The sequence below is a fragment of the Lepidochelys kempii genome, chromosome 3 (genome assembly GCF_965140265.1).
Source record: "Lepidochelys kempii isolate rLepKem1 chromosome 3, rLepKem1.hap2, whole genome shotgun sequence".
Classification (NCBI taxonomy): Eukaryota; Metazoa; Chordata; order Testudines; family Cheloniidae; genus Lepidochelys; species Lepidochelys kempii.
The window spans coordinates 114,584,382-114,603,210 of record NC_133258.1 but is presented as its reverse complement, the minus strand read 5'-3'; the positions used below and the strand labels follow the sequence as shown (position 1 = coordinate 114,603,210).

At 45.0% G+C, this 18,829-nt stretch overlaps 1 protein-coding gene across 1 annotated transcript; it reads left to right on the top strand.

Annotated features, from left to right (window-relative positions):
* The first annotated feature begins 662 nt into the window (after positions 1 to 662).
* ZBTB2 (zinc finger and BTB domain containing 2) lies at positions 663 to 10,668 on the top strand. Its single transcript, XM_073337657.1, has 3 exons — positions 663 to 881; positions 5,386 to 5,568; positions 7,717 to 10,668. The coding sequence occupies exons 2-3, from the start codon at positions 5,396 to 5,398 to the stop codon at positions 9,077 to 9,079; spliced, it is 1,536 nt and encodes a 511-aa protein (XP_073193758.1). The 5' UTR covers positions 663 to 881; positions 5,386 to 5,395; the 3' UTR covers positions 9,080 to 10,668.
* The last annotated feature ends 8,161 nt before the right edge of the window (positions 10,669 to 18,829 follow it).

Genomic DNA, 18,829 nt, shown 5'->3' with positions numbered 1-18,829 from the left:
ATCCAGCACTGGATCAGTTCTGCCCAGTGCTGACAATGGGTATTTTTAATAATGTAGACAAGGTTTAAGTGGATGTTTTAAACTGCATTTTAAACTTAGTTTAGTATCCACACCCAGTTTCAAGTATAATTTTGAAGATGCCACCCTGGCAGAGGGGCACTCCTGAGCAGTGCGAGGTGCTCTCACTGGCTGAGCACTGCAGAAAGAAAGAGCAAAACCCAAAGTAGGCAGGTCCAGGGAGTTTTGGAGTATGCAGTGGGTGTGTGGGCACCGCAGGGAGGCGGCTATGCACTCCTCCACCCCAAGTCCAACCAGGCCACTCTGGTCTGCTGTGTCTGAAACAGGCCCCGACATGAGCCAGGCCTCGGATCCCCCTCCCCAGGAGCAGGCTGCGCCCTCGGCAGCAGGATGTGGTTAGGGCTGGGGGAAGCTACACTCGGGCTTCACCTCCTGCGCCCCCCTCCCCCACGGTTTTTAAAGGGGCAGCTCCCCAACAATAACGCGCGGTAGGGCTGGCTCCGGGGCTCCATTCGGCCGGGGGAGGGGGAGCTGTAGCTGGGAGCAGGGGCTGAACGGGGAGCCCCGGCCCGGTGCGGCCTGTGCTCGGCACCGCGAGAGAGAGAGCGAGAGAGAGGGGAGGGGCGGGGTGGCTCCTGCTGCTGCCGCCACCAGCGCTCGCCGCCTCCCCTCCCCCCCCCCCGGCGGGGGCTCCTCGCTGCAGCCTCTGTGCTCCGCTCTCGGTCATGTGACCCTAACGTAACCGGACAGGAAAAGCCGCCGCCGCCGCCGCCGCGCTGACTCCGTTGTTGCTGCTGCTGCTGGGCGCGGAGACGGCGGCGGCCCGAGCGGGACCAGGCGCCACAGCGGCCCGAGCCCCCCAGGTGAGCGCCCTGCCCCCGGGCCCGCAGGGGGGCCGGGGCCGCTCCCACGTGCCCGATCCCCGCCGCACCGAGCCAGCCGGGAGAACGCGGGCTCCGGCGGAGCGGCTGGGCCCGGCCCCCGCTATTGTGTGTGAGGGGAGCGGGCCCGGGCCGGCCGCGGGGGCCTCGGGCGCTGGAGCGGGCGGCGGCGGCCGGGCTGGCGGGGGACAGGGGGCGGCAGCAGCGCCTGGCGGCGCCGGAGTTCCCTCGCCTCCCGACTGGGCGGCTCCATCCGGGCCGCGCGAGGCCAGGGGAATGGGGGCCGCGCGGGGAGGGAGGGGGGGAGAATCAGATCCCTTTCTCGCACGCCCTCCCCTCCTCCGGCCCGCGCGGGGCTCGGTTCGGTCGGTTGGGGCCCACTTGCCCTCGCGCTCTCTCCCCGCCCCTCGCGCCCGAAGCGGAGCGGCCCCCTGCGGCGGCATCCGGCGTGGGGGAGGGGCGAGGGCTGAGGGAGCCGCGCGAAGCGGGAGGGGGCGGCTCCGTCTGCTTCTCCTCAGCAGGCTGGGCGGCCCTGGCGGCAGCGGCGGCTCCGCTCGCGCTGCGTCTTGCTTGCGCCGGCTCCGTCCCGTCCGTGCGCGCGTGGAGGGCGCGTCGCATGCGCTAGGGGGCGGAGCCCAGCCAGTAAGAGCGGCGCGCGGCCACTCAACCTTCCGCCTCGGCGACCAATCAGAGCGCGTCCTTAGTCCCTGCTGCCACAGGCCGAGCGTGACTCCTGAGGGGGTGAAGGAGCAGCCGCGAGACTCCACCCCCCCGCCGCGCGCCAGAGCCCGCTGCCCGCGGGGCTGGGGGAGGGGAGTGCTGTGGTGTGCCGTTGAGATCACGGCAACTGGGCCTAGCCCTGCAGGCCCAGGCCGCGCCCAGCCCGGCCCGCTCTGCCCGAGGGGGTCTGGCGGCGCAACCCCCATGGCTGAAATAAGCCGCTGTCCCCAAGCCCAAGCGGCAGTGTCCGGGGGGCGGCAGTGACAGGAACCTGGCTGGGTGGGTCGGGCGGGCGCGGACAATTGTCCAGGGCGGGCGCAGCCGCCAGCCAGAGCCCCGCTGCCTTCGCTCTGGGAGCGGCTGGTGTCCTACCCGCCCAGCACCAACCTGGCGCTGGAGGCCGCGCCCCGCTAGCGTGAGCCCGGGGGCTCGCTCGCTTGCAGCTCGGCAGGCATGGGGCCCGGCTCGGCACACGGCCTGCGCTGGGGCTCAGGTAGCGGCCAGGTTTTAATAAGGTGTTTACTGTAGTCTGGCTGATATAGCAAACCAGCCCTACGCCATGGCACCTTTTGAAAGTCTCCAGTCTCCCAACCCTTCCAATGGTACCCCGTCCCGATGAAGTGGACTGTAGCTCACGAAAGCTCATGCTCAAATAAATTTGTTAGTCTGTAAGGTGCCACAAGTCCTCCTTTTCTTTTAACTTCTTTAAGGTTATTTGTCATGATTTTCTCTTCATAATTAAATTGACCTGATTTTTCACTTTTATATTTTGGTTCTCCATAACAGACTTCTTCTAAATGTTTGCAAAGGGACAATTCAGTGAATTATGGTTTTTATCTGTTACTCAGTTTACATGACTTCAAAAACTGATCTTTAGAAATGATCACCAGCAGAACAAAGTAGCCCATCCAAGCTATGCTGCCAGCAACTTAGCAATAGGATCTTCTCCATAATACTAAGCACAGAGATATTTCCATGTGGTAAAGTTGTTTTAAATACAAAATTGTATTATTGAGACTGATTTATTATACTAACCTCATTTAGCTAATACTTCAACCTAATGATCATATAATAAAGTCATGAATTTTCTTAGGCTGAAAACTACGTAGATATTCTAAAACAAAATAAGGTAGGCGGTTCCCTCACTCTTTTCCCTTTCACCAGGGTGTGTGTGAAGATGGAATTAGTTTTTAGTGCTTTGATTCCAAAGACTTTATCATTTTTGAGTACCAATAAATGGGATAGGTGTACGCACATACTGAGATCATGTCATCCTGGATAGTAATTAAGCCAGCTCCGGGATGGAATGTAATTGCCGTTCAGTAGCCACATTGACTCTGCAGTTTAGAAAAGGAAAAATACTGTATCCAGGACAAGCTTAGGTAGTAGAAGGTAAATAAAGAATGCCTCTTAATACGTGCTACCACCCCCTGGATCGTTACTACCTCCTATTTCACCTAAAGGTCTTCTATCCAAGTACAAACTGGACCCAGCCCTGATTAGTTTGTAAATCCTGAGATGTTCTCAAAAATATTGCATAAAAATGAAGGCTTGATCTTGCAAAATTTTCCATGTTGTCAGAGTCTACTTGAATGGAGCACCCACCTAACAGGATTGGAACCTGAACTGTGAATGTGCTTTTTTGTTGCTGATAAATTCTCAAAAGTAAATATTTGATCTATCATAATATTTGCAGAGCCACAAATATCAAATGCCAACTTGTGTGCTTTATGGCCTTTATGATGTTGGAAAGTAATTTTTTCCTATTAAGCAGTAGTTTTTGTAACAAAATACTGCTTTTGTACACTGCATTCTTTCTTCCCCGCTCATGATTCACTTTACACATAGAATTGTAGGACTGGAAGGGACCTTGAGAGGTCTTCTTGTCCAATCTCCTGCACTCAGCAGGGTGCAGATGGCGCTGGGGGTGGGACAGGACAGGAAGGGGGCATGCTTGGGGGAGGAGGTGGAAAGAGGAGGGGAAGGAGTTGAGTGGGTGTGGGAAGAGGTGGGGTGGAGCCTTATGGGGAAGGGGTGAAGTGGGGACAGGGCCTGGGGCTGGGGAAGGTTTGGGGGTCCGTGAACATTTTAAAATCAAAATGGGGGTCCTTGGGTTGCTAAAGTTGGAGAACCACTGCTCTATGCCATTACCTAAATCTTTGATGAAGATATTGAGCCAGACCTAGAACTGATCCCTGTGGGACCCCACTTGATATGCCCTTCCATCTTGACTATGAACCACTGATAACTACTCTCAGGGAACAGTTTTCCAACTAGTTATGCACCCACCTTATATTAGCTCCATCTAGGTTATATTTCCCTAGTTTGTTTATGGGGTGATCATATTTCATAATTTCATATGAACGTCTGTGTCAGTGCAATGTATTGAAGCAGCCTGGTGCCTAATGGCAGTCACAAAGTGTAATAATACCTTGGTCCTTCAGCAGGTTTGAAAAACCTCTAATACCTACTACTACAATAACTAAACCTGTTACCTAAGGTGAAATACCTACACCACCATCCCTCTCCTGTAATTGAAAGGGAAAATACAGTTTTGCATTGTTGTAATATTGTTTAAAATGTTCTATTAAACTTTGGAAACCAACTTTCTGTATGTCCTGGGGTCTTGTTACACTTCCCCCTTTCTGGCTTCACTGTATCTTTCTTTTCTATTATGGAGCATGTATGTTTTTCTTAATTGTTGTGGATGTTTGTTTTCCTGCCTACACCTTCCACTGCTTTATACCCATTCCTCCTTTTCCTACTGTCTTTTGTACTCTATTTTCATCTCTCGCTTCTTTCCAAAGTCTCTCTTCTGTACTTTATCCCTCCTCATTTTCTTCTTCCCATTATCATCCTTGCCCTACCCACGCACTCACTTACACTCACACACGCACTCATCCACTCAAAGGCTTTCTTGGCCCCCTGTCCTAAAAGTTAAAAATATCAGGTCGTAGAGGATGCTGCGCTCCCTACTCTGCCTCCAACTCTTGAGAAAGTAGTAACAACTCCTGAGCTGCTTCTCTACTGCACTGTTTTGTGCATTCACCTCCTTAATCCTGAACAAAATCAGTAATGGCACCCTTGGACTGCTTTGTTGCTGTTCAGCCTCTTCCTTAATACAGCATCAACCTCTCAGCTGCTTCTGCTCACAGGTTTGCCCTCAGGGGAAAAAGTCAGCAAGTATAGCACCCCTGGCTACTGTTGCCGGCTCCAAATTATTACTCACTCTGGGAAAGTGAGGTTTTCCAAGCCCTGTTTGAATTTTCAGTTGCCCTGCAGGTAGGTGTTTACTTTTACACGTGTTTGTCAGTGATCTCCTCTACCCACACTGAATTGTATTGATGGAGGTGATTGAAATCCTGAGGAGGTAAAGGTCTACCAAGTGACCAGACTATAATTATATAAAAAATTAGTAGCAAAAACCTTCAATACAATTTCCCCTTAAAAATAAATTCATTCGTCTCTTACTCATCTTCTTTCTTTTGTCTCTCTTTCCCTTCTCTTGGATTGTGTATATTTATCTCTTAGGTATCTCCTATTCTAATACCCTATTTCTACCACTGTATTGTTATGTGATCCTGAGCAAATCAGTCAACCCTCTATAAAATGAGGATATTTACCTACTTATAAGACACTGTTTATAAAGCACCTTGATACTCTTGCATGAAAGGTGCAGTAGAAGCACAACGTATATTGAAAAAGAATCTTCATGTACATCTACTGTTAAGTAAATACTTTTACATAAATGTCATTTGCTTTTCAGAGTGTAAAAAATGGATCTGGCCAACCACGGACTTATACTGCTACAGCAGCTAAATGCTCAGAGGGAGTTTGGTTTCCTGTGTGACTGCACGGTTGCTATTGGTGATGTCTACTTCAAGGCACACAAATCTGTCCTTGCTTCTTTCTCCAACTACTTTAAGATGTTGTTTGTCCATCAGACCAGGTAACTATAGAAAGGTTGACTGTTAAAATGTTATTCATTTAACTTGGCTAAAAAAATCTAGCTGCATTCTGAAGCATTAAAAAAGCGATCATTTGATTTTTTTGTTAATATTCGTAGAGAACCCGGAATCTATTCTTGTTTGCAAACAAGGAAAGTCCTCAAGAAGTGGTAAGGTTGAAATTGTGTTTCATTGGAGTCCAGCTAACTTCCAAAACTAATATTATACTTCAGCAAAAATTCTTCACCTTCAAAAAACAAACACTCATTAGAATATCTCGAAGTGAATGGTTAAGGTAGCCAGCATTGTCTACACTTCTCTGTAGTTCTTGGTCACTGTCATCCACCCAAACTTAACTTTATTTCCTCAACTCTGCAAAAGAATACCCAAGAGCCAGTAATTAATTACTAGGAGAGTAAAATCTGTTAGACGTTTGTTTTTTATCTTTGCTCCATAAAAATTGCAAAAACATTACAAAGTTAAGATTTGGTGGTGTGATTGTGAACAATGAAGGATTACATGGCAGTGGAGCACAAGCTGCATCCCTTAGCTGTTTATTTCCAGACATTGTAAAAAAAAAAAATTGGGGCAGAGGGGCTTTTTTTTTAAGGGTAGAATTCGTGGAAAGCAGGTATTGTTATTGGGTGTTAGCTGGACTCTAGTGAACAAGTTCAACCTTAACTCTTAAACATTTTTTGAACTAGGACTAAAATTTTGAATCTGATATATAAGGTCCACAGGTAGAGAGCCAACTCAGATAGTTCTAACACCCATCAAGGTGGTGCTCCCTCCCTGCACATTTTAACAAGAGCTGGAGAGGAGAAAGTTATACCTGAGGAAAAAATGGGAGTGGAGGACTGTGGAGAGAGGGAAGCCTCTTATTCAGATTGAAGGTAGTGGGGCAGGAGCCTGTGGGAACAGTGTTCCCATATTCTGTAGCACTGTTGACCTCACTCACGGTATGGGTGAGGTCATGCCACATTTTATACAGAAGCTTCCTGATGGCAGTGGCATAGTACCTGCACTTAACCCCCCCCCCAAAAAAACAGGACTATACCCCTGATTAAATTGTTAATGTCTGCTATCTAGAAAATTAAGCATTTAAAGTTTACCATGAATAAGAGTCTCTGCCTGTCGCTGTCCCTCCAGTCCCTTCATCCCCCCTACTCCTAACCTCTTGCTTCCCTTCTCCAAAGCCCTTCATCCCAAGACCAGATAGCATAGCTCTATGCCAACGTCCTTTGCCCTCAGGCCCTACCCCTTCTCATCCGTTGCCCCTTTATCATGCCCCCTACTGTCTCCTCCCCAACCTCTGCCTTGATTCAGCAGTAGGTAATCCTATAAACAATTGTAATATTGCGCTGTATACATGTGAAAACAGCTTCTTAAGATTATGGCCTAAATTTAGCCATTAGCAAGATTTTAATATAAGACTGGTTGGGTGGGCGACGGAGGGAATCCTTGTAAATTGCAGAATATATTGTGTGGGACAGCAAATTCATAACAGCAGAAAAGAATTATTATCTTAGGGTCTGTCAGAACATATTTATGTTTCAAAGCAATTGGTTTACTGAGAATAAGATTGCCATTTTTCAACTGGCCAAATAAATTAATGCCTTTTGCCCCATCTACAAACCATATCTCTTATGACAAGCTCCCCCCTGTCTTTCCAAGCAAAACTAATCATTGCTGGAATTGCAGGTTGGTATGAGCTATGGGGATTATTGGTTATTGTTTTACACTTGGACTTTTAGCATTCACACATTTATAATTTAACAACAACAAATGTGATTCTCCCTATGTTTCAAAAATCTCCCTATGTTTCTGCATGGCACTTGTAGAAGTGTTATATTTAGCTATGATGCTGCATAAATGCAAGGATTGGTTCCTGCACATATGACCTTACAGTCTATCGATTGGAGCTTTCTTTCTTTAATGTGTTAGGATGACAGATGACTGCTAGTATTTCCTAAAATTCAGTTAAAATGAGGAGGTCATTTTTAAGAGCAAATACATTTTGTAATAAATTTTATGTTTATATTTCAAACATATAACACTAATTATTTTTTATTCAGACTTGAGTGACCTAGATTAGATTCTAGAGACTTTTCCTTATCTCATTGTTTACTAAACAATTATTTTTCTTTTAGTGAATGTGTCCGTTTGAAAGCAACTGACATACAACCAGATATCTTCAGCTATCTCTTGCATTTGATGTATACTGGGAAGATGGCACCTCAGCTCATTGACCCAGTTCGATTAGAACAGGGAATAAAGTTTCTGCATGCATATCCACTGATTCAAGAGGCCAGCCTTGCCAGTCAGGGTACCTTTTCTCATCCAGATCAAGTTTTTCCATTAGCCTCTTCTTTATATGGCATTCAAATTGCAGATCACCAGACAAGACATCCCACTAAGGTTACCTCAGCAACTGACAAACTTGGGCGAGAACCAAGGCCACAGCCTTCCAGGATGAGCCAAGAACCCGTGTCTGAGGGCTCACAGCTCTCACGGTTGGCTTCAAGTCTGCCACAAGTGACCCGGACAAATATGACCACTTCTGACCCTTTGCAGTCTTCACTGTCTCCAGAATTGGTTTCCACTGCTGGTAATAGTTCTCCTCCAGAGGAGGAAGCCAACATGGAAGCATCTTCTTCAGATGAACAGCCTGCTTCACTCACAATAGCACATGTCAAGCCAAGTATTATGAAAAGGAATGGAAGCTTCCCAAAATACTATGCCTGCCACCTCTGTGGTCGTCGGTTCAATCTGCGAAGCAGTTTGCGTGAGCACCTCCAGATCCACACAGGAGTACCCTTCACATCAAGCCAGCAGGGAGAAAGTAGCATTTCCCTGTCTCTTTGTAATAATGCAGCTGAAAAAGATGCCATGGAAGTGCCTGAAGCGGGAATGATTAGTGACAGTGAGCTGCAACAGATCTCAGATTCCCCAATAATTGATGGACAGCAGCAGGCAGAAACACCACCACCATCAGACATTGCAGACATAGACAACTTGGAGCAGGCAGATCAAGAAAGAGAAGTTAAAAGACGGAAATATGAATGTTCCATCTGTGGACGCAAATTTATTCAAAAAAGCCACTGGAGGGAGCATATGTACATACATACTGGCAAACCTTTCAAGTGCAGCACTTGCGACAAAAGCTTCTGCAGGGCCAACCAAGCAGCCAGACATGTGTGCCTAAATCAGAGCATGGACACATATACTATGGTGGACAAACAGACTCTGGAACTCTGTACTTTTGAGGAAGGCAGTCAAATGGACAACATGTTAGTACAGACCAACAAGCCCTACAAATGTAACTTGTGTGACAAAACATTTTCAACTCCCAATGAAGTGGTCAAACATTCGTGCCAAAATCAAAACTCTGTCTTTTCTCTAGAAGAAGATAGATCCATTCTGCTTGGTAGTGAGGACACAGAAGCTACAGAGACTGATAACTCAGTGTTAACCTCCATCAAAAAGGAGCAGGAAGCAGTGTTGTTAGACTGAAGGTGAAACCTATCAATTTTTTAAAGTTATTCATTTGTATCAAACTAATACTCCCCCTGCAACCAGAACTACGCTGGCATGGTAAAAAATTGGATCTTGCCCCTCCCACAAATAAATAAAAGTCCTTTGCCTCAAGCCACAACATAATTGATTTTAATACAAAGGAAAGTGTGTAAAGGTAATTAAGCTAACTTTGTCAATAGTCCTAGTAAACTCAAATTTAAATAGATTTTAAACAGATTTTAGATTATTTAAATGCATACTTAGATGCAATGAAGTGTGTAATGAGAAATAAAATACCATTTTGGTAAACAAAGAATATATATATATTTAATTATAATTATTTTCTCTGGTAACAAGTCTTCCTTTTGAGAAGAAATAGCAGATGATGCAGCGTGCTTTTTAGAGCTACATGTACAAACTCTGTAAGATAACTAAAAAAGGCTTAAATTTTTTCACCATGAACCCAGGAAACTTTGTTTTTAGTCTTTAGTTTTTCCTCAAGTATTCCCTGGGGTATGTATTTCAGGTATCATCATTGACATTATGTCCATTCAAGAAAATTTAGTTACTTAGTCAACTTTGACTAAAGTAGCAGTAATAATAATGTGATGGCAATCTTTTTATATGTATATATAGAAAGTGTGTGTGTGTGTGTGTTTGGTATATACAGGTAAATTAATGCACACACCCTATCTAAAGAATTGGGCATCTGCTTTCAAGTTCAACCAAAAAGGTCCATACATTTTAGTTATTTGACAGACTAGCCATTTTACACAACACTTATTTTTAAATTAAATTTAAACTGCCCCAGGATGTGTGCATTTTTATTATCATGTTTGAATGGAAACTAATATAATTAGTGCTGTCACCCAAGACATGGAGGAAACTAGAAAATAGAGAAATTGCATACTAGTGAGCACTGTGCAGTTATCAGTGCTGCATTCACACGTGCTGTAACAATAGATCCAAGTCATTCCTGATATGAGAGGAGGGGGGAGACTTGATCACCTTATTCACACAAGTAGTCTCAGACTTCAGTGGGTCTAATTGCATGAGTTAAGGTGGAAAAGATTTGGCCCTTTGTTTAATATTGTCACCTTCTAGCAGCAGACAGAGGGAAAGGTGGCTATGGATCATGGTTGTTTTAAAAGTGAAGCTGCAGTACTGGCCAGTGAATTCTGTTTAAGGGATTCCCATCACTTTAGACTCCAAGGCAAGTATGCAAACGCTGGGAGGGCAAATACCATAGCATTAGCTATTGCTCAGGATAGCACTGCATCTTTGTATTTAAAATCAAGTTGCTGATTTTTATATTTAATTTTTTATAGATGCCTGGATTTTTTGCCAGTAGCCTAAAAACTGACAGCAGTAAGGAAGCCCACTGATCAGTCATTGGGCCAATAGGAAGGCTTATGTAGGCAGAGTAAGTGCCCCACCATAAATGGAGGTGCGGGGGGGCGGGGCACAAACCATAGCTCTGCTCTGTGTATTTGTTTAAATTGAGTATCATCCTATTTTGTGTATAGTTAAGTTCTCAGATTTGTAAGTTTTTATACATCATTTCATTGAATAAAAATTGAATTAAATGGAATGTGATTTATTTTGAGTCTGATCAAAGATTATTGGCTTGTGATCTGTTCAATAGGACTCTTTTTGAAGCAGTATAAAAGCTATGGGAAGCATGCAGCATGAGATGTTAATAAAATTCTTTCATATAAGTGAACAAATGGCTTATTTAAGAAAATTACACCTGCCTAAAAATAGTGGATTCAGAGCAAAAGTACCATCTGAACCTTAAGTTTAGTACTGCTGTGATAGACTGACAGAACTAAAATAAATTAAGAATTTACTGCACAGTATAACCTTCAAGGATGAGTGTCCCCATGAATTGCTTTACTATATCAAAATAATGTCACGCTATGTCTTACTGTTTATTCTCTACTTTCAGTGCTGTCAGTTTTAAGTCTCATTTTGGGGCTTCAACTGATATTATGACTTTTATGTAATTTGATCTTCACTGGTTCTGGTGGTCACTATCTGAAGTGCACCCAAAGGAGGAAAATTAGATCTCCTTACACACCAATAAGTGGTGTATATAGATGTCTTTGGGTGTTCAAACCCATTCTGATGAGCTATCTTCTTTAAGGAGGGAGGAAAACTTGGCCATTAAAAGGAGACAGAGAGAGGAAGAACGTTTTGTGTGAGTGTACCCTTTATAACAGTTATTTTTAAATCCGATGTTATTTTCTGAAATGGGATAGTGACGTTGAATTTTTTGTCTCAGTGCGCTAGAGCTACTGCTTGGTCTGTTTTTTTCCTCACCTCAGATCAGGAACATTCCAGTCTACAGGGTCACTAAAACATGGGGTCATTGCTGAAAAATAGTTTGTAAGCTATTATAAATGCACTATGAAACTCTGTTGACGTACTACTGGTTTTCAGTGTAAATACATTTTTCTTCATCATTTTGTATATTAAATCCAATCCGAGTTAACCCTTTTAGACAAAGATAAAACTTAAGGTTTTATATAAGTCTCTTACATAGAAGGAAGGCTATGACTGGTTTATTAAATCTACCTAAGTGGTAAAATTGAAGAGATCACCAAATTAGAGAAAACAATGCTGCAGGAAATCTTAAGTGTGTTGGGTGGAATCCAGGCTCCATTGAAGTCAATAGGAGTTTTCTCCAATGCATTTCCAAAGGCCTGGTCTACAGTACAGGAACTATAGCAGCATAGCCATGGCACCATACTTATGCCAGCATAACCCTGTAACAGAGACAGAGCCTTCCGCAATGGAAGGGGGTTTTCAGCAGTTGTAGAACACCACCTCCCCAAGCAACAGTAGCTAGGTTGATGGAAGCATTCTTCCCGTCAACTTAACTACAGGCACACAGGGGGTTAGGCTGGCATAGCTACAGCACTTGGATGTGGATTTTTCAGTCCTATGAGCACTGTAGTTACGTTGACCTACATTTTAAGTGTAGACCAAGCCAAAATGATAACTTGCCAGTGGGGCTGGTGTGTGAGTTTAAAAAATAAAACACACCTATGGCCTGACTTCAGAAGTGCTGAGCACCCACAACTCCAGTTGCAAATGGAAGCAGTGGATGATTAGCACTTGTGAAAGTGAAGACCATTGTGTACAGTACAAGTAAAGAGCTTATTTTTATCACCTTTCTGTTAAGTCTCTTTTTGGCCATAGTCTTCTAGCCTCCCAATAACCTTTCTAATTGTGCAAGGGAAGAGACTTCATCGGAAAAAGCTAGTTTTACTAACACTTTATGTACTAATAGTTCAAGCATTAGGCACCTGTTCTAATATAATACATGAGGTTGTAGCTAAAAAGGAGTTAACCTTGGTAAAGATACTGGAATTATGTAATTTAATTATTGGTCTGTGAACATCAAAAGATATTCCCAGATCACAATATACTTTTGTCCATAGCCAGAAGATATTGGGAGATGTTGGGTATGAAGAGTTGGGTCTCAGGAATGTACTCCAGACAACAAAATTACTTACAATTTCACAATTTTAGTGATGGACTATATCTATTAAAGACTGCTATTGATAAAAGCAGTCAGTTTGTATAAAAAATGAGCCCAAATATTAGTAGGGCTGTTGTCCTACGAAGGCAATGGGTGTCTGTCCATGTTTATGTGGGGTTTTTTTAATCTAGCTAAGCTTGTAAGAAGTGCCTGACTGTCAACCCTGGATAACGAAATCCCAGTCATACACAGGAAAAGCACCGGCAAAGGGCAGTGAATCTTTGGCATCCTTCCCCACTAACGTGTTTAGCCTGGTCAGCAGTGAGCACCTCTAGCTGAGTCATTCACTATCCATGCTAAATTTTGGTGTTTGCTGAGATCTCCAGCAAGGGAGGCTGGTTGTGTGAACAGCTTTCTATGGAACTAGACGGAAGCCACCCAACTCACGTCACTTAATTCTTTGAAGTGCAGCTCTGTTGCAAGACAAAGTAAAGCATTACAGTTCCAAAATGTGGCCCTGCTGCAGCTAGCAAGAATTCCAAACAGGCACAAGGGCATTATGTTAATCCCTCTTTCCCCTTTCATGTCACTACCCAGATTGCTCTTCTCTAGACTCTAGACCACCACCCTGAGTACCTTTCCCCTATGCTTTACTCGGAATTAAATATGAACATCCCAATCTCATCTACTTAATTTCTCCACTCGTATTCCTTCCGCCTTATAAGCTTGATGCACACCATTCAGTGATACCAGGGCCAGTCCCTAGACGCATTTAGCTATAAGGGGCAATCCGAAGTGGCATAGCACCTTGTGTGGTGCTGGCCAAGCTTGAAAGGCAGGAGCATCAGAATAAAACAGCAGATACTGGTATTTTCATTCTTTAGAAAAAGAGAGATGAAGGATCCTTGTAGGAGCATCTAGGGAAGCATAGGGGGAGCCAGGGGAAGGAGTATGAAAAAGATTTGAAGGGCTGAATGTAACCACTAGACACATTGTACTAGTCAGTCTCTTTGGTTTCTTTCTTTTGAGACAGGATGTTTTCCTTAGACATTCTTCTGTATTTGAACTGGTAGCTTCTATTTTGCGTACATTATTATTTTCCATTCACCACAAACAATCCATTTGCTTCCTTATCTGTTCCTTTATCAACCATAGGCATGAGCGGACGAGCAAGCGGGAATGAACTGATCATGATCAGGACAGAAGGATTCAGAGAACAATTGAGTTAATTTAATATTGCAGAGGCTGTGAAAAGTTTAGGAGGTTTACAGGAGACAAGATTACAGCATTGTGATCTAGCATTGTATCAGTTTGCTGGATATTTGGTTAACAGTAAAAACATATGCTGTGGTAAAATTTATTCTCAGTGAATCAATTCATTACATTTCCATCCTCTCTTTCTCATTCAGAGTCTGTGTCCTGTTAGTGGACTTTGGTAGAAGACAAAGGCAAAGTCTATGTACGCCCCAGCCCCTGTAGACCTGTTGCCAAGATTTACTCAATTTAGTTTGTTTTGCATTCTTGAGAAAGGCAGCCTGGATCTCCTCCAAGACCCAGTCACAGAAATTAATGATGGAAGAGACCTATTAGATCATCTATCCCATGTCACACTAGAGCTCTGCATTTAAAGCCATTTTCAAACATGATCACAGCCTTGAACATTTTTTAGATAGTTTGTGTTCACATCTAACATCTCACCTCTGCTGAAAAATCATAAGAATCAGAGGGGCTTTTGCAACATAGAAGTTCCCCAGATGCAGCTAATATACCATTCAAATTTCCAATTTAGACAGGACCAAAACATATCTTAACAGTGCTCTGTAACTCTATGCTATGTCCAAGGCTGTAACGTTTGGAGACATGGCAGTACCATGTTGCAGTCCCAACTACCTTAAGCGCTGGGGAACTCCCATGTTGTAACAGAGACCTTTGACACTGTTGATTTTACAGCATAAATAGGACCTAATAATCACAAAGTGTTCACAAACTGTGCTCCATGGGGAGAGAGAAGAGAAGCACAAGATGGGCTAGCATGGGTCTAAGTACACAGTAAAAAGAAAAGGAGTACTTGTGGCACCTTAGAGACTAACCAATTTATTGGAGCATGAGCTTTCATGAGCTACAGCTCACTTCATCGGATGAAGTACTTCATCGGATGAAGTGAGCTGTAGCTCACGAAAGCTCATGCTCAAATAAATTGGTTAGTCTCTAAGGTGCCACAAGTCCTCCTTTTCTTTTTGCGAATACAGACTAACACGGCTGTTACTCTGAAACAGTACATAGTAAGTGACCCTCTACTTACTGGACAGGGAATCCATGGTGTGACAGGATCCCAGTCCATCTTCTTAGCACTAGGAGATCTTGGGTATCCTGTGATTAAAATTTTATTATCCTTGAAGAGTTATCTTGTTCAGGAATTTTTTTCTTTTTTAATCCACACTTTTTCTCAATAAAAGCAGAAGCAATTAATTGAAGCAAGAATCAATTCACGCCCTAAAATACATTAAACGCTGCCCTGGTAGCTGATGATGAGGCTGTGTGCTACTTGGTGGGGGTTTCCTTCAGCATGGAACCGGGAAGGTCTGTGGAAACAGTTTGTTTTAAAGCCATACCATTCCACCTCTATGGTTAGACATAGGGGATAAATCTGACACAAATCTAAGGTCTTGTCTACATGGGGGAATTGTCTGGCATAGCTATTCCAAAATAGCTCATAGTGTGAACATTCTGGAATAAAAATGTCCATACAAAGAATTATTCCAAAATATCTATAGTGCTTTAAAATCACATCCTACCTTATTGCAGAATAACTTCCTGGTGTAGCCAACCCGCAGGCAATTTACACCATCTGGCTCCATCCGTGTGTAATTTACACTTAAGATCCGTTAGATTCACACAGGCTTATTGATGTATATTTGATATCCCCCTATACATCACTTCTGAATCTGATCTACTATGGGGATTTTAAATGATTGAATTATTTGCCAATGGATGGAAGACAAAGGACTGTACTTGAACCTCCAAATCCATACCCTGTCCTATGTTAGGACCCTTTCCTTCTGGCCCTTTCATGCATAGGGTACATGAGCTTAGCCTCCCCTAGTTTTGCTTACTCACAAGTGGATTTGACCTCTATTCTCTCCTCCTATTGACAATCCTATGACCTATGCTGTCCTTAAGATCCCTTTAGGCTACACAAGGAAGTTAGCTTTCCCCAGACGATAAAGGTTTGGAGGGGTTTTTTTTGTACCAATATTTGCCCTGTATAGCCGTTGTCTCAGTCAGTCAATCACAGGTGCACCAAATGATCCAATCTGGGATGGTGAAATCGAATTCTACTACCAAACCAGCAAAAGAAAAGGGGGGCTAAGCTATAAAAATGGAAGAATGCCAAGAAGAGAAAATCTTTCTGAATCAGTGCAATCCCCTGGAAATGTGAGCAAAATTACTGCCTAAGGAAGCAGAAAACTCCAGCAGGGTTCCCACCTTGTGGACCTGCTTTGTGAAAAAAATTGTTTATGCTGCTGCATATTTTGGAAATATTTTGAGGACCCTATTGTAGCCGAACATGAAATCCTGACAATGAAAAAAGATTCCATAGACACTTGGTGAATTATTTCCTCCCCCCCCCAACTACCATTATTCCACCAATCACTGTGAAGCATGAACTAACTATAGGCCTGATCATGCAAGTCTTCATGAGGGGAGTAGTCTCCCTGGAGTCAGTGGGGCTACTGGCATGAGCTAGTATTACTCAGATGACTAAAGCCTGCACAGTAAGGCCTTGTATGTAAAAGACAAAAACCACATTCTGTAACTTATTTGTCAAAATGAAAGAATAAAAGAGCATAGGAAACTATGTAAATCCTGCCCAGGTAAGTGCAAAGGAAAATTTTACTCACACACTTTGGTTTGCACCTCGTATTAGTTCCTTTTGGGCGTTGAAAGTCTCTGCTTGTTGAATTTCTTCCAGCTGTCAACTTTCTGGTTGGTACAGGATTCCTAAATTCAACTATAAACACATTCAAGCAATAACATCTGCAGATCCAGAAGTTGGTCTCTATTTACTTCATCTTTGTTCACTTTCCCTTGGAATTTTTTATATGGTTAAATAACTTCTGTGCTTTACCCTAGCCACCACTAGTAGTATACGTGGTTCCTTCTTTCTGGCTCTGAGTTAAGGCTCTACTTATTCTCAATCACTTAAATTCTTTTTCTAGCTGTAGTGGGTTTCTTCTGATCTTTTACTGAGGGCAGAGTAAAAGACAGCAAGGTTTGCCTACGTAAAGCTTTATGGAGTTCCAATCTACCTCCATTGGGTTGTCAGATTGTCACTCCAATTCCTCATCCAATTCTTTTACCCTTTTTGAAATTAAGGGCTGAATTATAATTAACCAGTTCACTTCTGTCTGCATGACAAGCAACTGGTTCTCATAAAGAAGATGTGAGATTCTGGCTATTTCTTCTACTGATCCTATTAAACCTGTGCCCTTGCACTGGCGGATGGAAGGCCGATATGGCTGCCAGGTGCACCTTGACTGACGAGGGCACCAGGTCCTGGGCCCTCAGGTGGAGGAGGTAATCAAGGATAAGCTGGATCAGGCCAGCCACAGGGAAGACACCCTGGACCACCGCCCACCTAGAAAACCAGGACCACTTCGCAAAATAAGCGCAGCGAGTGGAGGGCCATTTACTTTCGAGGAGGACACGCTGAAACTGTTCTGAGCACGTCCTTTCCTCTCCACCTAACCACTGAGCAGCCACGCCATGAGGCAAAGAGCCACTAGGTTGGGGTGGAGGAGGCAGCCCTGGTCCTGAGAGAGCAGGTCTGGGCGGAGCGGCAATGGCCACAGCGGAGCTACTGCCAGGCCTGTGAGGGTCTTGTGCCAATGCTGCCTGGGCCATGCTAGGGCAATCAGGAGGATGTGGACCTTGTCTGTCTGTATCTTTTCCAGGACCCTGCTGACTAGAGGGAATGGGGGAAAGGTGTAGAGAAGCCGGCCTGACCAGGACAGGATAAAGGCATCGGAGATAGCACCCCCTCCCCAGGCTCCGCCTGGAGCAGAGCTGGGGGCATTGCCAGTTCTGCTGCGTTGCAAATAGGTCCACCTGGGGAGTTCCCCAGAGCCAGTGGGCCACTTCCAGGTGGAGGGACCACTTGTGTTGTGAGGAAAAGTCCCTGCTCAAGCAATCTGCCCTCTTGTTCCGGGCGCCCGGTAGCTGGAAAGCCTTCAGGTGGATATCATGGGCTATACAGAAGTCCCACAGCCTGAGGGCTTTGTGGCAGAGGGCAGAGGATTGGGCCCCGCCTTGCCTGTTGATATAGAACATCGAGGCCATGTTGTCCATGAGGATCCTGACTACCGTGCCCTCCAGGTGCGAGCGGAAGGCCATACACGCCAGCCGCACCGCCCTGAGCTCCTTGATGTTTATATGTAGGGTCAGGTCTTGAGCTGACCACAGGCCTTGGGTCTGAAAGTTCTCCACATGGGCCCCCAACCCAGGTCCGCTGCATCGGACACCAGCTCCAATGATGGGGCCCTGTCCCTGAACGGGACCCATTGGGGTATACTGTTTGGGGTGGACCACCACTATAGGGAGGTGATCACAGAGTCTGGCATGGTGAGGACCTTGTCCATCCTGTCCGTGGTCTGGGAGAACTTTGAGGCCAACCAGAGCTGGAGGGGCCTCATCCTGAGTTTGGCGTGACAGACCACGTATGTGCACGCCAACATGTGACCCAAGAGCTGCAGGCAAACCCTGGCTTTCAGGGTCTCGAATCTGTCTGGCAGGAGAGAGGCCCTGGCCAACATTGCATCCAGGAGCGCCCCGATAAACTCTATGCATTGGGCTGGGACTAACATGAACTTGGTGTTGTTTACCAACAGGCCCAAGGCGGTGCACGTGGACAGGAGGAGCACCACATGATCCCTCACCTGCGACCAGGAGGTGCCCTGGACAAGCCAATCATCCAGATAGGGAAATATCTGGACCCCCCTGCCGTCTGTGGTAGGCTGCTACCACTGACATGCATTTTGTAAACACCCCGGGGGCAGTGGACAGGCCAAATGGGAGGACCGTGAATTGGTAGTGATTTTGACCCACCATGAAATGGCGGAAGTGCCTGTGCCCCTCAAATATGTGGATGTGGAAGTACGCGTCCTGTAGATCAAGGGCAGCATACTTCCACCAGTCCCCGGGATCCAGGGAGGGGATGATGGAGGCCAGGGAAACCATGCGGAACTTGAGTTTCACCATGT